Below are 19121 nucleotides of genomic sequence, written 5' to 3'. Positions count from 1 at the left end.
TTACACAGAGTCTTTGTCACCCAGGTTGCAGTGGAGTGGTGCTATCCCAGCTCACTGCAGCCTTGACCTGGGCTCAATTGATCCTCCCACCTGAGCCTCCCTTGTAGCTGGGAGTACAGGTGTGCATCACCACACCCAACTAATTTTTTTCTATTTTTCATAGAGACAGGGTCTTACTATGTTTCCCAGGCTAGTCACAAACTCCTGCACTTAAGCTATCTGCCCACCCACCTTGGCCTCCCAAAATGTTGGGATTACAGATGTGAGCCACTGCAACCGGCCCCAGTCCTTCTTTTAAAGTGGAGACATGCTTCTTTGGAAGGCTCAGCCTATAGGCCCTATAGGACAATCACATTTATTGTGAACTTGGCTTGCATTCTAAGTACAGCCTTGCTGAGGACCTGGGGGAGAAGAAGAAACTCCTCAGTTGGGAAACTTGGTTTGGAGTACAGGCTTGGTGGATGGTTTCTACAGGTGGATGGAGTAGGGCAAAGCAAGGGCATTTCACCGACTGTGTGAGATAGGCCCAGAAAGGAATCTGGAGAGATCAGAGGCAAATTTCATTTTGCTGCTTGGCTTAGGCCCCTGCTTGTAGTCTTGACAACCTCATCATTAGGGCATTATGAGACTATTGTTCTGAATATGGCCACCCCTTCTCCCTACTCATCCTACTTAAAAAGAAAATCTGAGAATGTTGGCATTAGGAATTAGAAGATGAACCCTTTCTTTGTGCCTTCTGGCTTAACCCAGGTCCAAATAACTTTTCTTATGTGATGGCAAGTTGGCAAGACAGATTTCGTCTGGAATATTTCTGTCAAACTGCAGTCTTTGATGCATTCTACATATGAATCAGCCTCTTTGAAATCTATGTTACCTTAAGAATTTTAGGAATTTCCCTCATTGGTTCTCCATATGTGCCCCAGCCACTGCGTCGCCAAGGTGAAGTTACAGAGCTGGCCTATGAAGGAGATGATGAACTCAGGGTCCCTCCCATGGTTCATTGTTGGCTCATGGAAATAGAGTGGTGAACCAGTGCGCACCCTAGAAGGTAGGGTCCATACCCCATTTCCCCTGCCCAGAGGTGATGGCTTTCTAATTTCCTTCCAGGTTGGCTGGCTCCTCTGGCTGATGGCATGTTGAGGTACATGGGCCAGCAGCAGCGAGGGCATCCGATCCAGAGGGGTCCACTCTAGAGGCCGGCCCACCAGCACCATGGGCCAGTGTGTCACCAAGTGTAAGAATCCCTCATCGACCCTGGGCAGCAAGAATGGAGACCGTGACCCCAGCAACAAGTCACACAGCAGGCGGGGTGCAGGCCACCGAGAGGAGCAGGTACCACCCTGTGGCAAGCCCGGTGGAGATATCCTCGTCAACGGGACCAAGAAGGCCGAGGCTGCCACTGAGGCCTGCCAGCTGCCGACGTCCTCGGGAGATGCTGGGAGGGAGTCCAAGTCCAATGCCGAGGAGTCTTCCTTGCAAAGATTGGAAGAACTGTTCAGGCGCTACAAGGATGAGCGGGAAGATGCAATTTTGGAGGAAGGCATGGAGCGCTTTTGCAATGACCTATGTGTCGACCCCACAGAATTTCGAGTGCTGCTCTTGGCTTGGAAGTTCCAGGCTGCAACCATGTGCAAATTCACCAGGTTAGTCACAAACACTTTATGTCACCAGGTGAGCAGTGGAGGAAAGAGAACAGCATTGGGCAGTGGTGCCCAGCTAGGATAGGACTGTGTTGGCTTCATAGGGTTTTGGGTAAGTTTTTATTTTTCTGATCAGGTTCTCTAAAGCCTGAATGTTTTGAGCCAAGTTGTGGTTATGATGCTGAGAAGCCCCTCTGGACTCTAAGGGTTTAAAATATATCTCCCTGGCTCTGCAGCAGACCTACTAAATAGGAATCTCAGCAGGGAAGTCCCGGGCATTTGGATTTTGATAGATTCATGTCTGGTTCTAATGTGTACCCTATGGTTTTTTTTTTTTTTCTTTTTCTATTATTATTATTTTTTTTTTTTGCGGAATAATGCCTTTGCCTAATTCGTAGGTCAAATTTCAGGCCTATCCTAGCATTATGTGGCAGCTTCTGAGTAACTGGGCACTGCTCATCTTTGCCTTAAATGAGGAATAAGCCAGGGTGAGCCAGGTCGCCAAGTTGCTGCTCAGCCCCACTGCTGTCTTGGACCTTTCTTTTCTTTTACTCCTTTACATGTCAGTTCACTCACTCGATATTTTTTGTATGCCCAGCATGTGCCAGGCACTGTGAGTACCAATACAGTAAGTGCCTCTGGGGAGGGATATGCCTCTCTCCCTCCATGAAGCCACTTGCCCTTTCTAGTACTTAGCATGTTGCCTGCCCTCAGCCAGGCCTGTGTATAATAAGGTCAGTTGGCCTCAGTTACCAAGTAGTAGCTGTGCATATTGTTCTGGTCATATGTCCCTATAGAATGTGGTTTATAGAGCACGGGGTTATGAACAAGAACTGACTTTGAAACCTAGCCATACAATTTGTAGTTTGCATGCCCCCCATCCCAGGAAGGTTGCCCTCCAGACCTCAGAGGCCTCACCTCTTCAGCAGATACTACAGTCCCTGAGAAGATGATCAATGCGAGACCATGCCGTAAGCTGAAAGGGTTGTATAGATGTTAAAAATACATACATAATTTTTGTTTTTTAATAATAGAATTTTGATCTCTGGTGGTAGAATTACCCAGGTTCAGAATCCTTGGCTCCAGAAGTCTCCCGTGGCAATCACTAAAAATATACCCCAAACAAACAACCCATAGAGAATCAGAAGGGAAACAGGAAGCCTCCTCCTCTGGAAGGAGAAAGAATCGGCAGCTTAATCGCTATTGCAGAGCGGGAAACAGGGCAGGGAGCAGGAGACTTGAGTTTAGCTTTGGGAAGATGAATGAATGAATAAATGAACCATTATCAGCTGCCAACCGTGTGCCAGGCACTGTTAGAAGCAGAATAGTAATTTGTTTAGTCCTCACCAAAACCTTATGAAGTAAGGTGGTATTTTTACCATTTGACAAGTAAGGAAATAGGTCTAATTAGTTGGAGGAGTTAGAATTCAAATCCAGACCATCTGGCCTGAAAGCCTTGCTCTTAATCACTATGTATATTGCCTGTAAATAGTATAGTTTATAATTATTAATTGTCCTTTTCCTTTCTGTTGCAGGAAGGAGTTTTTTGATGGCTGCAAAGCAATAAGTGCAGACAGCATTGACGGAATCTGTGCACGGTTCCCTAGCCTCTTAACAGAAGCCAAACAAGAGGATAAATTCAAGGATCTCTACCGGTTTACATTTCAGTTTGGCCTGGACTCTGAAGAAGGGCAGCGGTCACTGCATCGGGAAATAGCCATTGCCCTGTGGAAACTAGTCTTTACCCAGAACAATCCTCCGGTATTGGACCAATGGCTAAACTTCCTAACAGAGAACCCCTCGGGAATCAAGGGCATCTCCCGGGACACTTGGAACATGTTCCTTAACTTCACTCAGGTGATTGGCCCTGACCTCAGCAACTACAGTGAAGATGAGGCCTGGCCAAGTCTCTTCGACACCTTTGTGGAGTGGGAAATGGAGCGAAGGAAAAGAGAAGGGGAAGGGAGAGGTGCACTCAGCTCAGGGCCCGAGGGCTTGTGTCCCGAGGAGCAGACTTAGTGGCTCTGTCCCAGGAGCAGCAGCAAGGATCTGCCAGCTGCCCTGCAGCCAACTGAGGAATTGGACCATTTTGGAAATTACTGAAGATCCGGATATTTTCTACTTTACACCTTTCTCTGCCTTGTATCTGAAAGGGCTCTAAAATGCTGTATCATGTTTTAGGCACTTTCTTCATTGTTTTGGTTGTTTTGGTTATTTCCTTTTTAGGGGGGATCTCCCAGAATATTTGAACCTGGTTACATGTTGTGTATCTTTTTTTGAAGCCTTCAGATAGAATAAGCCTGCCATTTCTTGCACAAATTAGGTTTTTTGGTTTTTTTGTTTGTTTGTTTGTTTGTTTTTTTTTTTTTGGTAGGGGAGGGCATACAGCAGGGAGGGGGGATGGGACTGTTAGGTTGAATTAACATTACAAAATGATACAGTGCCAGATCTCAGTTTTGCATATTGTTTTTCAGGGCAGGTCTGTACTGTGTGTAGTGCTGTTTACATGGTTGAATTTAGGTTGTAATAATTATTTTTAAAGATTTACACAGATTTGAATAGCAGTGTTAACTGTTAACCACATTGCATTAATTCCCAGGCGATTTAGAGTTCTTGGAGAGCCAAGGCCAGCCAAGAGCATTTGTAGTCTGGTGACAACCCCCTTTTAAGCTAATTTATCCAGAACCCTGATTTCCCTCACTTCTTGCTCATTCCTTCTTTGACCTATTGCATTTCATGTTGAGTTTTTCCATCAACATGCTGCACCTGTCAGTCAAGTGAGCATTTTTTAAGAACACATTGTACTGAGAACCACTTAAGCATTGAATGCGGAGAAAGCAGTGCTACCTCAGTTTTGCTGGAAGTAGACTTTTTTGATAGTTTTCTTTCTTTGATGAAGTTTCTGTATTTTCATGTTGTAAGTGGAAATACTTTTTTTTGTTTGTTTGTTTCATTTGCCTTGGAGCCAAAGTTTCTGTTCCTGGTGGTCGGGAAACTGCCTGCCGGCCAACTGACTTGAAGGAAAACTGTGGTATGGAGCTCTGCTTGAATTTTTTTTTTTTTTAATATTTTTATTTTTTTTCTTTGAATATCATCAGCTTACTTGTCTGGCAAGGGCAGAAGCCTGGGGTTGGCCTGAACTCTGCCAAACAAATATCAAAGTGTATTTAATAGTTAAATTTGTGCCCTTTCCCTTCTTGCTGCACCCATGTTGTCACTTAACCCCCAGGAGTTATTTATTATCTTTTTGTTAAAGTCAGGCTCATTTGGGGTAATGTGATGACTGTTTAGGTTTACATGACCCTCCTCTCCTTTCCCTACCCCCAAATATGTATATATACATATATAAAATATGTATATATTTTACCTATATAAAATATATATATATACACATATATGTATCTATATTCGTTTGTTTGTTTGCCTGCTTATACTGGCCATAAAAGAGGGAGCTGCCTTCAATGTATAAAGTATAAGAAGAGTGCCAGGGAATGCCATAATGGAGGCTTTTGGATTTGAATTTGGACCATTTCACTAAAGAGAACATGAGTTTGCTCAGCCCTTTCCTCACAAGAGGGAGGGCCCGGTTCCCCAGACTTCTCCACGTGCTTGCTCCATAAAGGCCAGCTTTGGCCAGGCTGCCACAGGGGCCTGAGGAGCTGACTCTGGGCCTACCTGGTTTCAGTTAGAGGGTCCTCCTGTTATTTTTCCATTTAAAAAGTATGTCCTCAGAAAACTGTACTGGAAGGATGGGTGGCAGGAACTTGTATAGTTCAGCTTCCAACACTTTGGAACAGATTAAAAAGGGAATCTTTTAAATAAAAACTTATAAAAATATTTATACTCTTGAGGTAATGAGACTTTGTCTATTAAACATTTGGAGGTTTCTCCCCTAACCTAATACCCCACTGCGTCCCAGGTATGTTTCTCAGCCTGGGCAGGAATTGCATGTTTTGAGTTCCATTGTGAGCAGCCTTACAGCTCTGGGCTCCCATCTTAAGGATTATTAAAGAGTTTTGGCAGTCAGTATTTTTCTAAAACTGATATTGACCATAGGGAACATACTTGGAATTTGTTTTTGTTTTTGTTTTTTAAATCCTAAACCTGACAGTTCCTCCTTCAGAGGGGCAAATGGGAAACTTTAAGATCATCCACGGTATAGTACTGCTAGAAAGCTGAAGGGGGTCTTGGGCCAGATGCCTGGCTTCTGTTCTAGCTAAATAAGACTCTTGAGTAAGTCTCCAGGGGTCCCAGCAGGTTCTGTGGGATCAGTTGTAGCTGGGTACCCAGACTGAGGTTTTAAAAAGACCGCTTTTTCATTAAGCCAGTTTGCAACTCATTTTACCCGGTTCTGGATTGGGTAGTGGTTGTTGAGGGAAAAGGCAGGCTGCTCTTGGCCGGGTAAGGCCCTTTCCATCCCAGATCAGAGTGTATCAGAGAAAGGTGCACAAAAGAGGGAAGGCAGCCCAGGACCCTGAGTACTCTGGAGAAATTAGGTTCCTTCCCCACCCTTTAAGAAGACATTCCGTGCATTAGGTGTACTAGAGTGGGTGGATTTTGTTGTTTTTTAAATTAACTATTTAGCCTCCTCATCCCCCACCAAAAAAGCCATTTAGTTATTTTTTGGTTATATTGATCCATTTGCAAATGAGAAGCCAGAAAAGGGAGCAGTCAGGGAGGGACTTACAAGTTCCTTCCAAGTTTGAGTACTTGATGCTCAGCAAAGATTTCAAGCTTCTGCAGTAGCTCTGGGCCAATGCTTGACTCTTTCGTGACCACAAGAAATGCAGTTTTTCTGCAAAGGGATCCAAGGTGAGGTGTGTGTAGGGTTTGAAGTTATACTTCTGGGAAATGAAAAGCCTTGTTCCTTTCAACCTAGAAATAGGTTTGCCACTTAATGAGTGAGCAGTGAGTCTGTGTAAGAGGCTGAATGCATGCCCCTCAGATAAGCCAGTACACTCCTTGCTTAGCAACAGAACATCAGGGTGATGTGGAGAGGGGCAGGATGTGGATGCCACTTTGGAAATCGGCAACATCTGAGGGCGACAACAAACTAGTGTGTTGGGAAATAAGAAATAACTCAGTTTTGACAAATGGCTTTGTCAGCTTTTGTGATGTTTCTTTAGCAGTTTATTAGAAAGATGGTATGAGATGACATGCTGCTTCATTGAATTGCTCTTTCCTCCATCTTTGCCAAATCTCAATGTATCATTCTTAACCCCACCTCCTGTAAGGGGCTTTGCTATGCTTCAGCTGGTTGTCTCAGCAGCTGAAGTGCTGCCCACCTGTGTGAGTTGGGTCCGGGAACCCATGTCTGCCCTTCTGATAAGGGAAGATGAATCTAGAGCTGGGTGAACATCTAAATTTTAACCAAACCCCTGGGCCCAGGAAAATAACAATTGAAAATGTACAAGGCAGTGTTTTCAATATTAAACTTCTCCAAGGAAAGCACAAACTAGTCTTTTTGGAAAGGGAGAAAGGATTAAGCCACACAGTATTAGTCTTTGAAGCAGTACTGGTCTCCAGGGGCTGGTGCCAAAATTTAGTCCCATAGTAGTACACTTGATGGCCTCATGTACTATATACTATGCCAAATTGTATTAAACAGTGGTGGGAAGTTACTGGGATAAGAACTTGTCTAAAAGTTTACAAACCAAAACAGATCTGTTAGGTTGGTGCAAAAGTAAGTTTTTGCCATACTTAATGTATTGCCATTAAGTATGGCAAAAACCACAATTACTTTTACACCAACCTATGTATTTAAGAGTGTTTGGTTTGCCAGATTCCAAATGAGGTCTTCAGTGCAGCAAAGCCCAAAAGGTAGACTCAGTTATGCAATTATAAGGTTAAGGCGTAGAAGAAAGCTGCTGCTAGGTTTTTGTTGCCTTTTACTTGACTGCTCTGCTATTTTTCTTGTCTCTCATGTTTGGTTAGCTATGACTTGAGCATCTTGGTAACTGACAAAGGTCTTCCTTGGGGGACTTGAACATCTGGGTAAATGACAGGTCTTCCTTGGTGGACTCCAGCAGTATCTTGTTTAAATGACTAAAAGGACTATTAAGGTTGTTGAATTGTGTTAATTGGGACTCATTGAGGAAATGCGACATTGATCCTCCTCTTATTCCAGTGTGTTTTCTGATCATATAAAGAAGGTTCCCATCCGCCTGCCTTCAGAGTTTATTCCCACGGTAAGCTGTAATTGCATATCCAGTTTAAACTGGACTGGGACTGCATGTTGGTGAGGATCAGCACGGGTTTTCCCCCTTTTCGAAAGACGAAATAGATTCTTGAGCACTGGTTGCAGAAGCCAAAATTGTTCAAATAGCTTTGCATAACCATTGGGTTCTGCTTCTGATTCAGGTGCTGGGCATCATGTCCTCCCTATTCTTCTCTTCTTGGAAACCCAGCCTATCTCATAGATACCTACTTCCGCCACCCATCCAACCTCCCTGCTCCTTTCAACACAAATCTTGGATATTGCCAAAGGAAGCCATTCAGCAGCTGCTGGGGTTTTTCATCCCCCTGACATGCATACATTTGCTCTGGGAGAAGTGTCTTCCCTCTGACCCTGGTCCCCAGCTCCGTCTGTGATTAATTGCTCTTACCTGTTGCACTAATGAATATGACTAGGTTTTAAAGGGGGAATGTGAAGCAATAGGCAAATGGGGCTTGGATGAATTGGTCCCACAGATATACCCTGCCTTAAGCCGCTGAGGTGATGAGTCCACTCCTCATGTGACCCTCCACCTTTGTGGATCCCTCTTGGTTTGTGACCAGTGTGTCTGTTTGTTGAGGTTGTACAAACTTGACAAAAGTTAATACTTTTGTTTGTATTTTCTGCACTGTTGCACTCTCCAAATGGCCCCTTGAGTATTTTTATTGACTTGTTACACACATTTTTGTCTTTGATGTCTACATTTTTTCCTTTAATGTTTTTTATTTGGAAGGTTACCTGCTGTTGGATTTAATAAATTTGTTTACTTGATTATTGATATTTCTACAAAAAAAAAACAGTGACTTTATTCTGGGGCAAAATTTATCCACTGGGAGTTTCTACCAACATGATATTGAGTAACAATTTTTATTCTTTGAAAAACAATCCAGATAAGTACAGGATCCTCAGACTCCAAACATGGGTGTTGACCTCCCACATACCAAGCTTAGTAGGGTGGCTTTTGGGGGTCTCAGTGCTTAGAGGCAAAGAGCAAATAAGTCTTCACAGGGCCACTGCCTAAATAGTCTTACCTTAGCAACTGATGTGAATTCTCATGAGGAATAAAAAGTGAAGTTGAGCAGTGTGTTAAATGCATGACCCCTAGATTTAACAGTACGGCAGTGATTAAGGCAAAGAAAACAAGCTGTATCTGGCTTTAACTGTCAAATGCCACTGCTGTGTGACCTTTGGCAAGTTAGTGAACCTCTAAGTTTCCTTTTACTCATCTGCAAAATTAAAAGACTCTTGGTTCCATCAGAGTTGTAGGATTTAAAAGTCTTTTAAAGTCCCAATGACACATAAATGCTCAAACATTACAAGCTCTTTTAAGGTTCTCCAAAGGAATGCTAGGTGAGTAATGCAGGGAAACCAGAGAATAAGAGAGGGGGGTTGGCATGGTCATACATGACCTTTCACAAGTCACAGCCCCTCTTAGGGGCTTAATTTCTGTCTATGCCAAATTGGGGATGGGGGAAGCAGCTCAGACTAACGTGATCCCTGGGATTCCCATCTGCCTCTTAACACTCTAGATGTATGATGATTAGACCACTTACGACCCTTAGCTTCCTTCCATTGTATTTTCTGTCTAGTTATTGTTTACATTCAGGAAAGCGCTTGACTGGCCATCTTACACATTTCTTTCATGGAGGCCCTGATGGCCTCCCCAAAGATTCCCAGCCTCATGTTGGTATCTTGTAAAAATAAGTAAGTGTGGTAGGAGTAGGTGTACTTTTTCTTTTCTGTTGCAAAGGCTCTGGAAGTCTTGTCTACATTCTCTGATTAGGGAGAGGTTTCTGAGATTTCCTCAATGAACTGGAACTCTTCTTCTCTTCCTTCCTCATTACTAAGGACAGGACCAGGTGGGGGCTGGAAGGAAATCTAAGGGGTGATGTTTTCCTCACTTAAAAAGTATGCCTCTAAAACATTCCCCAGTTGGCTCTTGGGCTTGTTTCTTCTGTGCTTTGGCACTTCTGAGTTGTGGAGCCCAGCCACAGCATTACAAATAGGTTTGGGGAATAAAGTGGAAGGATACTGATTTGGGGGCTTGTATAGAGCCTGGGCTATTCAAAGTGCTGTCACAGGCTGTATAGATTATATACAGCTAAAATCTAATTTTCAATTAGATGATGGACAAACAACTTCACTTAGTTACCAGATGAGCTTAACTGCACGTGGAATGCTTTCTAGCAAGAAAGGTGCACTGAAGGTAGTGCTGAGGGTCTGAGGAGTATGAAAGAGTTGCAACACTGGCTTCCCTCCTTTCAAATCAGTTGCTGAAGCACATGGCTGGATTGGCTCTGGAAGTCATCCTTCTAGCTCTGAGTTTTGACGTAGGTCAAAAAGGGTTAGTCTGCCTGATAAGATTAGGGAGCTTGCCTAACCTCTCCATTTCCTTTCCTTTACGTTGACTTCTGAGGATGCCCTGTCTTAAAAACATAAGGCTCCTACCTGAGTTTAACATTCTTCTGTTCAGTGTTCTGACCCTTATCCCGTCTCTTGACTCGGGTGCTGAAAAAGTCCTGGTGGAATGTAGCAGCACCAGTGCAGTCAGCAGCAAAGCATCTTAACTCTACAGTGTTTTCTAATCCATGCTGATGGAGACTCTCCATGGGCCCTGTGCTTATCTGGGGTGGTGCTGCTAAAACTGCTAGTACATTATAGAGCTACACAATAGTGTGGTACTACTACATGACAAGACAGAAGAAAACATGAATACTGGCCCTAGTATACACATGGACTTAAATGATAAAAGAGCAGAGCATCCTCCTTTATTGGGTAAGTAAAGCTAGATAATTGGGTAAAATTATCTAAATATTTGGGAGAGTTATTACATGCCAAGATAAATTCCAAGAAAAATAAGGCTATGACGTATAGACATTAAATCATTAGAAATATATAAACTTGTCATTGGATCCAGAGATCAGTCAGGGCTTTCTAAGCATAAAAGCAAATAGAGGAAATCACAAAAGACTAAACATAAAATGATATACCTTAAAAAGCAAACTAAAATTTTGTAATAGTTTGTAAATGGACACTATATTTAGTGAATCCATAAGGCGCTCTTAAAAATTCAGTATGGAAAAGGATCTGGCTTCCCAATAGAAAAATGGCAAAGGATATGAACAACTCACTTAGGAAAAATAATTTACCAAAGAGTTTCTGGGAAAAAAAGCAGGATGCCAATCTAAAGGGTATTCAAGTAAGCAGACATTAAATATACAATGAAAAACTTAAACTGGCAAAAATTTGAAACAAATCTACGCTAGTAAACAGTAAAAGCCTTTCTGGAGTTAAAAGCATGTGTTCGTACTCTTTAACCCAATAATTTCACTTAGGAACTTTTCCTAAAAGAAATATCTCCCAAGGATGTATGTGCAAGGATATCACCAGCAGCATCATTTGGGAACAACTTCAAGGTCAACAAAAGGGACTGTTTTAGAAATTATGAAATACATCAATGCTAGAATTATTACACAGTTATTAAAACTCTGCTTTTGAATAACAGAATTTCTATCATCATGGAAAAAGTTGATCGATTATAAAATATTGGCAGTCATTGACCATTGATGGTGGGATCAGTTGTGATTTAAATTTTTCTGTATTTTTCAAATTTTCATTAATAGGTTTCCTTTGTAATAGGGAAGAGGTTATTTACAAAAAGGGGGGTAAAAGGAAATGAACAACCCCCCCATGGGCAAGGAGAACAGAAAATGGGAGCAATGTGTTCAAAGCCTAAACCATGAGTTCTGTAAGAGCCCTTGGAGTTGCTTTTCCCCCATAAGAAGCTGCTTCTCCAGCAGCTGCCTTGGCAGCTCTGCGCTGGCTGCCTAGAAGGGTGTGGGAGGAAAAATGCACAAACGCACTTATGAATGGAATGTGTGTTTTGCAAGAGGCCAAGTTGGCAGCTTTGGCTTCCAAAAGGTGGAGCATCAGGCGAAAGAACAGAGTGTGCAGACTGAAGTCTCAGAGGCCTCGTAGTGCAGGCCCATCTGCAGAGTTCTGGAGTTGGATCCCTGGGGAAACCTCCACCCCTCCCCTTTCTCCTAAGAAAAAGATGGCCTTGGCTATTCTTGGGAGCAAGTGGAGTGCTCTTGGTACAGGGAGATGATCCTTAGTAAAATAGTATGTCATTTATTCAGCACTCAATCTTGACTTTTCCTAGTTTAATCCTCATAACCTTATGAAGTACTAATTTCCCCTATTTTAAAGGTGAGGAAACAGGCCCAGAGAGGGAAAATAATTCACACATAGTGCATTACTGTGTCATTTTCCACAAATGTCTCAATAATCAAAAGTAGTTATTTCCTCATTTTATACAGCTGTGGAAATAGCCTCAAATGAGGTTAAGTGACTTGCCCCAAAATACTCAGGTGTGTGTGGGAGGTGAAGCTCCAACCCAGGCCTGTTCATATCCGAGGCAGGCACTTAATTTATCTCTCAGGACTTGAGCCTCAAGAGGTAAACAGCAGCTAAGCTCTCACAGCTTTGGAGCTCAGCTGGGCAGGAAGGAACCCAACAACACTGTCAGTTTCAAGTTGTTCTCAGGGCCTTGCAGCGGAAGTTGGCAATTCACCTAGGGAACTTTCCTCCTGATGAAGGGACTTGAATCAAGTTGCAGTGTCTGATCCCAAGTCAAGCTCTTCAGTTCTGGTTCCATATAGGGCCAGATCTTACAGAAGCTACATTTAAACTTTCATATAGGACCAGATCTCATGAAGCTACATTTATAGGATTAAACACTGCTCCAACTGCCCAACCCTAAGAGTTAATTTTAAGTAGAATTATCTGTTTCTTCTTTTCTTCTCCTGACAGCAGGTGGCAAGAATTATTTTCCAATTATAAAAGCAATGTATGTTGAATGTTAAAAAAAATCGAGTCTACAACAGAAAAGCATTTGTTTGTTAAAACCTGATTTGTCAATGCCACTAGCCATAGATAAATACTATTAACGTTTTGGCATATAGCCTTGCAGGTTTTGTCAGAAGCCTATGTATAGCTTTGTATATTTTCTCCTACAAAAGTGGACTCAAACTACATGCTATTCTGTATCCCTCCAGACTTCATACAACAAATAATATACAGTACTGTGAATATATAATCTCACTCATCTGTAATCCTCTGGGATACATACCATTATTATCCCAAGCACAGAAATGTTAAGTAATTTATTCAAGTTCACACAATAATTTAAAAAGCTGGGATTCAAAGTCAAGCATTCTGGATCCAGAGGTCTACTGCCTCTTCTTGAAGATCTCTTTCACTGAAGACTTTATTTACTCTCTCACACACACACACTTTAGAACTGGCTACCTAGAACTCCATTGTAATAACCCTCTGATATCTCCTTCATTACATGTTTTTGTGTAACTATCCTAGTACCCTAGGATAATGCTGTAGAATTGCAGGGTCTCAGTGTACAGAGCAATTTACGAGGTTTTTGGGTATGATACATACTGTATACCAGATTCATCTTTTCTGGAGGGCAGTTAATATCTCTAGTAGTTTTGGAATTGGGTGCCTATGCCCCATGTCCTTTCCAACACAGATTGTTATCAGTTTGAGAGTTGATTAAAATGGCTTTTACTGAATTTCAAGTTTCCAGTTCCTAGAGGGAGAGATGGTGTGATGGAGGCCCCTACTGGTGAAGGGTGGCACTGCAGTCATGTTCTGAAGGGAAGGAGGATTCCTGAAGGTGGAATGGAAGGGGTTTCCAGGGCTGGTTAAAAAAACTAAAAGAATCTTCCACTCCACTGCCTGGTGGACTTGCCAGATTTCTCAGTTCCAGCTATCATTGTCCTTCAATGTTTTAAGAGTTGTCAATAAGAAAACAGTTTAAAGAAATTTGCTTCACAGACATTACAACTTTGGCAAATTGCATAATTGGCTGGTTTTCTGAGTAATCACTCCTCTTGGTTTCCTTATCAGTATATACCACGTAATAGGGGTGCTACATGGAATGAGCACCTTGTACCGCGCCTATGCACATAAACTCAATGACACAAAGAAACAATCTGTGGACATCCCCATACTATGCTTGAACTTTAAGCATTTATTGAAAACTTATACATGCCATATAAACAAACTAAACTCTTTTAGCTGCTACACCAAGTTTCCATAAAGCTGTCTGCTGGTTGGAGAGGCTACAGCCCGACCACATTCTTTGCCATTGCCTACAAGGGGTAAGAAATGGCACATGGAAACATGGCAGGCCGACTCATGAACACAGGCCTGGGCCAGCGCTTTCTTCTTCCTCTTTTATTCCCATCAGTCCTAGGCCAGAGAGTGAACCATGAGTGCTGCAATAAATGAGAAACAAAGGTATGTTTTTATCCATAAGGTTGAATGAATGGTTACAAATGCCTAGTTAGAGGAGATATTTTTCCAAGTATGTGTGTGTGCCATGGGGCAAGGGCAGGAAGGTTTATGGAAAACTGCCTGCTGAAGATGGTTTAATGGAAAAAGCACTGATGAGTCTCAGAGGTCTACATTCAAATCCTACCTTTACCAATTAAGAGATGTGACGCATATCTATAAAACTATGAAATATTTAAATTACTATCTCACAGGGATTTGGTGAAGACTATCGACAACAGCAAACATACACTGAGCACTTACTACATGCCAAGAATTGTTCTAAGCACTTGTCTCATTTAATCCTCAAAACTGCTCACTGATGTAGGTACAAGTGTTATCCTCATTTAAAGAATAAAAAAAGCTCATAGACATTATATGACTTGCTGAAGTCACACAACTGTTAAGTGACAGAACCAGGATATCAATAATAGCAATCTGTCATTAGATCCCTTATAAGCTGCTGTTAAAGAGTCTTAGTCTTTGTTCATTCCATACTTTTGTAGCACCTGCTAGGTGCCAGGGGCTGTTTAAAAAAGTTACAAAACATTAACTTATTTAATAATGTTTGTTGTAAAAAACCTGGCGTGGTGATTGGAATTTAGGAGCCATTCAATACTTGTTAGTTCCCTGCCACCTTGTAATGAATATTCATGGAACTGGGTCAGCGTTGAGGAGCTCTCTGAGGCAGAGCAGGTAGAAATGAGCAAAGACAAACACAGAATCTGTCTCCACCTGATGTATGAACTTAAACATGCAAACACTAGACTTTTGTGTATGGAGAACTAGAGCTTTGAGGACAGGAGAGTTGCTCTGGAGTCAGACACACCATCAGGGTACAAGTCCTGACTATGCACTTACTAGCTGTGTGACCCTAGGAAAATTGGTTAATCTGAGACTTTTTCTCCACTTGTTAAGATTCTAACAACCTCAACCAAAAATGCATATAGAAGCATTTAGCACAGTATCTGGGTTTAATAAATTACTGTTGTTTTCAATATTAAGAAGCTACCAAAAATGTAAGGATTAAGAGCTGAATCAAGACCCCAGCCTAAGGAAACCTTCTATTGTTTTTGCTGTTCCTTTTTTCCCCAACGTTTCCCAAGAGTATCTGCTGCCATCATGGACACAGCTGCACAAACAAGGCCCAGAGAAGTCAGTCACACAGCAAGCTTCCACAGCCTGGGGAAATGCATGCTACTGCTGCTGAGTTTGATCAATATGTCTACAGAAATCAGAATGTGACTTTTAAAGGATAGGAGTAGTTCAGGTTTCTTCACCACAGGATTTGCTGCTTTCAGGGGGTGCTTAATTCTCCTGACTTGTCAAACTTAGGATCTTTGTCTCAGTCACAACTTAAGTGTTTTTGCTCCCTGACTCCAGCACTTCCTCCTCTGGCTTCACCCTCTGTGGAACATCCAGGAAGAACAATGATTTGGGCTACTCTTGACTTAGTTTACCTAAACAATGGTGGACTGTAATCTAAGTATTCTACATGAGAACATGAAAACCCAGTCCACCTACCACCATACACTGCCCCTGAGGAGCAAGTCTGTCTGTTCCCCAGAGCCCACATCTTAACCAAAAAGCTTTTACTGGCAACTTGTGGTCACTTTTTACCCTGTTCCTGTTAGCTTACCCACAAGCCTGTTTAAAGTATGTTGGTCTAAGATTTTTTTTCCCCTTAATGTAAACACCTAATACTTGTTTCTGCTTTTCAGAGAAAGCGGTTCTTTCAAAGGTGCCCAGTAGGTAGACCATCTCCCTAATGGCCCTCAGATGCATGTTACAATAACTTTATGCTAGGAAATGAATTTCTTCTGATCCAGCTTCAAGGCCAGAGGTATTCATGCTCTGTCAACTCCTAGAATGTCAGAATCTTTTTTTTTTTTTAAGAGTCTCACCCTGTAGCCCAGGCTGGAGTGCAGTGGTACAATCTCAGCTCACTGCAACCTATGCCCCCTGGGTTCAAGTGATTCTCGTGCCTCAGCCTCCCAAGTAGTTGGCACACAACACCAAACCTGGCTGGGTTTTTTTTGTATTTTTGGTAGAGACAGGGTCTTGTCATGTTGCCTAGTCTGGTCTTGAACTCCTGAGCTCAAGTGATCCGCTTGCCTTGGCCTTCCAAAGTGCTAGGATTATAGGCATGAGCCACTGCGCCTAACCAGATGTCAGAATCTCAAGGGACTTTTTAAAATTAACACAACCCAAGGTTTTCACACTGTTCAAAAAAGCCACCATCTTTCCCTCCCTTCCCCAATATACACTCATTCATTTAGCTGTCCACTCACTCATTCCAAAACTGCCCATCTTTATGCTTTAAGATTTAATATCAGTTTTTCTTTAAAGAAAGGGTTTACAGTTAAAAGGGTTTGAAAATCAACTGATTTATTCCAAATCCCTCACGTTACTGAAAGGAAATTGAGACCTACAGTGGGGAAGTAGCTTGGCCACTTGTCAGAGGAGACAGGTGATAAAGCTGGAACTAGACTCAAAGTCCTGCTCCAGTATTCCTCAGGCTTAGAATCAGCAAACCAGGCCCTGTTATCTCTTAAAACATAGGTGTCAATGGGGAAAAGGGTACAGAAGGCAGGAACACATTTCTCACATGTAGGGAGGTTACACCTAAGCCTAGGGCTTGTTCTGAGACTTTACTTTTTTTACTCAAGTGGGGTTAGCAGCTACTTCTTACTCCAGAGAGGAGTAAGGACATAAGACCCCTGGTTTTAACTGGGGATAAGTTATCTCCTTGAGGGACCAATAAATGTAGTTATACAACAGCATATAAATGTGAAATGGGAATACAATGCCTATCTTTTAAAACGGTGAGAATTAAAGAGATGATTCATGTAAGTCCTCACTATGTGCCTAAATAAAGGCTTTTTCTCTAAGAACAGCTGAAATCCAGGGGACAGAGTCCTGAAGGGATACCCTTTCTAGTCCTTACCTCTTGGTTCCTGGCAGCAGGATGAGGCAGAGAGTGCCCGGGCACAAGCTGTTGTAGAGCTTTCCAATCTTCCGGCCCCAGCGCCAGGCTGCTATCTTTGGGTGGTCCAGTTTCAGAGTCTGGGATCAAAGCCATGTGTCAATACTCAGCCAGAACAGTCTCTCATTACCTTTGGAAGGGCTGCAACACTCTTCCTCCGCCTCTAAGGCTATGGGATTCCAGTAAAGGTTCCAGACAAATCCCTTTTCTAACACTGGAGCCCACACTGCAGGTTCTCTGCTGACCCAGCATCCCCAGGCCTCCAAGTTGGCTAAGGACTTCCTCAGGGGAGGACAGCTACTGTCCTTTCCTCCAGATGGGTCTTCCAAGACCCCAAGCTAGGGGGGCCACATTGCTGATGAGGGGTCTAGTCTGGCTTCTGCCATTAAGTCTCTTTGTGACCTTGGGCAAGTGACTTACCAACTCTAGCCCCTACTTTTCATCTGCTAAGTATGAGAGATTAGACTAAGACAGGGTTTCCCAAGCTTCAGCCATTCACCTTCTACCTCTACTCTTCTGCTTGTATATCCCTCTAACATTTTTCCATAAAGTGAGTTAATTTCTTCCTTAGCCTTGTCTAACTAATACCATCCACAAAATCATAGGCTCAATGTAGTTGTTGTATACTTTAACAAGTATTAGCAAAACAAGTCCATTCAGATGTCTTAGATATAATAAAAAGACAGACAAGTCCATAATCATAAAAGTGAAAACAAAAAAGAAAAGACCATCTATGACAACCACAATTTATCTTGTGTATGTACCACACTTTGGGAAACCCTAGACTAGATCACTGAATAATTGTCCAGCTCTCTGGCTTCCTGCCTTGGTCCCTTCAAAGTCCCTTGGAGATCTGGAAGACTAAAAAACTAAGTTTAGCAGGTATGGAGGGGGCAAAAGTATGAGAGATCTGGGAGAAAAGGAGATGTGGCCAGGACTGGAGGAAGCCGGAGAGTGAAATAAGACTGAGGGCCAGCGTAGAAAAAAAAAAGATTAAAGGATTAAGTGTCACTGAGCAGGACTCTCCTGACATCTTCTCCAAGACACCTTCACTCACTCACCTGCAAGGCCTCCTGTTCAAAGCGGGGAGGTACAACACGAAGCCCTGGGAGCCTTCTTGATTCAGGTGGTAAGCCTCTGAGCCAGGCATGGAGGTGCCTGGGGGTTAGGGCATGCCTGCCTTTCAGCTTCCAGTCCTTGCCTGTGAGAATGTTGAGGGCCTGCTGGGCACTGCCAAAACTTTTGAATTCTGAAAGCAAGAACCCCCACCTTATGTTATTAAGGGCCAAGAAAGTTGATCACCATCCAAGCTGCCTGGCCAGGGTCAAAGGAGAAGGACAGAATCAGGAATTGCTGCCCTGGTCCAGCCCAGGAGGTGAATCTTCTTTTCTCTGACCTCATGTTATCACCATCCCCAGTTTCCTTCCCCAAAACTACATTCGGTAGCATAGACTTACTCAGGAAACAGTATTTTTTCTGCTTTCCACTTTTAAGATCTTTAGGCAAGATCACAGCTTCCAGGCCAAGAAAGAGGCGGGGCTCCTGCAACAGCTGTTCTTTGAAGGTTTCACTCACTCCAGACAGATATATAGAGCCTTGGTTTTCAGAATCTCCTTCCAGCTCATTCACGAGCGTGTCACAATCAAGCGTGAGCTCTGTCACAGGCCTCTGCACCTAACCAAGGAAAGTTGGTGTTAGTGGTAGAAAATCAATTTAATCCTCAGGCCTGTTGGATATTAGCAAGTTGTTGCCATTACTAATAACTTCATTTTTCAGTTTCCTAAAATTTTCCATTTCTTTCCTTTTCTTTAAAAGGAAACTAAAGATAACGGCCTCACAGAATTATGTTAGAGACTTAATTGATAAATACATATTTTTTCATGTAAACATATTCTCTTCAGTTTCCTGCCTCCCACTCTGAATGAAATTC

General features: G+C 42.6%; 2 protein-coding genes across 17 annotated transcripts in view; one reads left to right on the top strand and one right to left on the bottom strand.

Annotated features, from left to right (window-relative positions):
• The window catches only part of DCUN1D3 (defective in cullin neddylation 1 domain containing 3), a 46218-nt gene extending 37593 nt beyond the window's left edge, over window positions 1-8625 (top strand). For 9 of the 10 annotated variants that reach the window (XM_054533086.2, XM_054533089.2, XM_054533088.2 and 6 more), the window contains 2 exons: window positions 1108-1643; window positions 3176-3824. In XM_054533086.2, the coding sequence (XP_054389061.1) occupies window positions 1213-1643; window positions 3176-3659 (915 nt within the window). In that variant the 5' untranslated portion in view covers window positions 1108-1212 and the 3' untranslated portion in view covers window positions 3660-3824. 10 annotated transcript variants of the gene reach the window in all.
• A 5255-nt stretch (window positions 8626-13880) lies between these two features.
• Window positions 13881-19121, bottom strand: part of REXO5 (RNA exonuclease 5) — a 43108-nt gene continuing 37867 nt past the window's right edge. For all 7 annotated transcript variants that reach the window (XM_002826183.4, XM_009250531.4, XM_002826185.4 and 4 more), the window contains 4 exons: window positions 18649-18865; window positions 18253-18440; window positions 17153-17271; window positions 13881-14150 (listed from right to left, as the gene is read on the bottom strand). In XM_002826183.4, the coding sequence (XP_002826229.2) occupies window positions 14069-14150; window positions 17153-17271; window positions 18253-18440; window positions 18649-18865 (606 nt within the window). In that variant the 3' untranslated portion in view covers window positions 13881-14068. The remainder of the gene's footprint in view (window positions 14151-17152; window positions 17272-18252; window positions 18441-18648; window positions 18866-19121) is intronic.

This window comes from Pongo abelii, chromosome 18 (assembly GCF_028885655.2).
Source record: "Pongo abelii isolate AG06213 chromosome 18, NHGRI_mPonAbe1-v2.0_pri, whole genome shotgun sequence".
NCBI classification, from domain to species: Eukaryota; Metazoa; Chordata; class Mammalia; order Primates; family Hominidae; genus Pongo; species Pongo abelii.
Note: the sequence above shows the minus strand (reverse complement) of the source record. Positions and strands in the feature narration are given on the sequence as shown.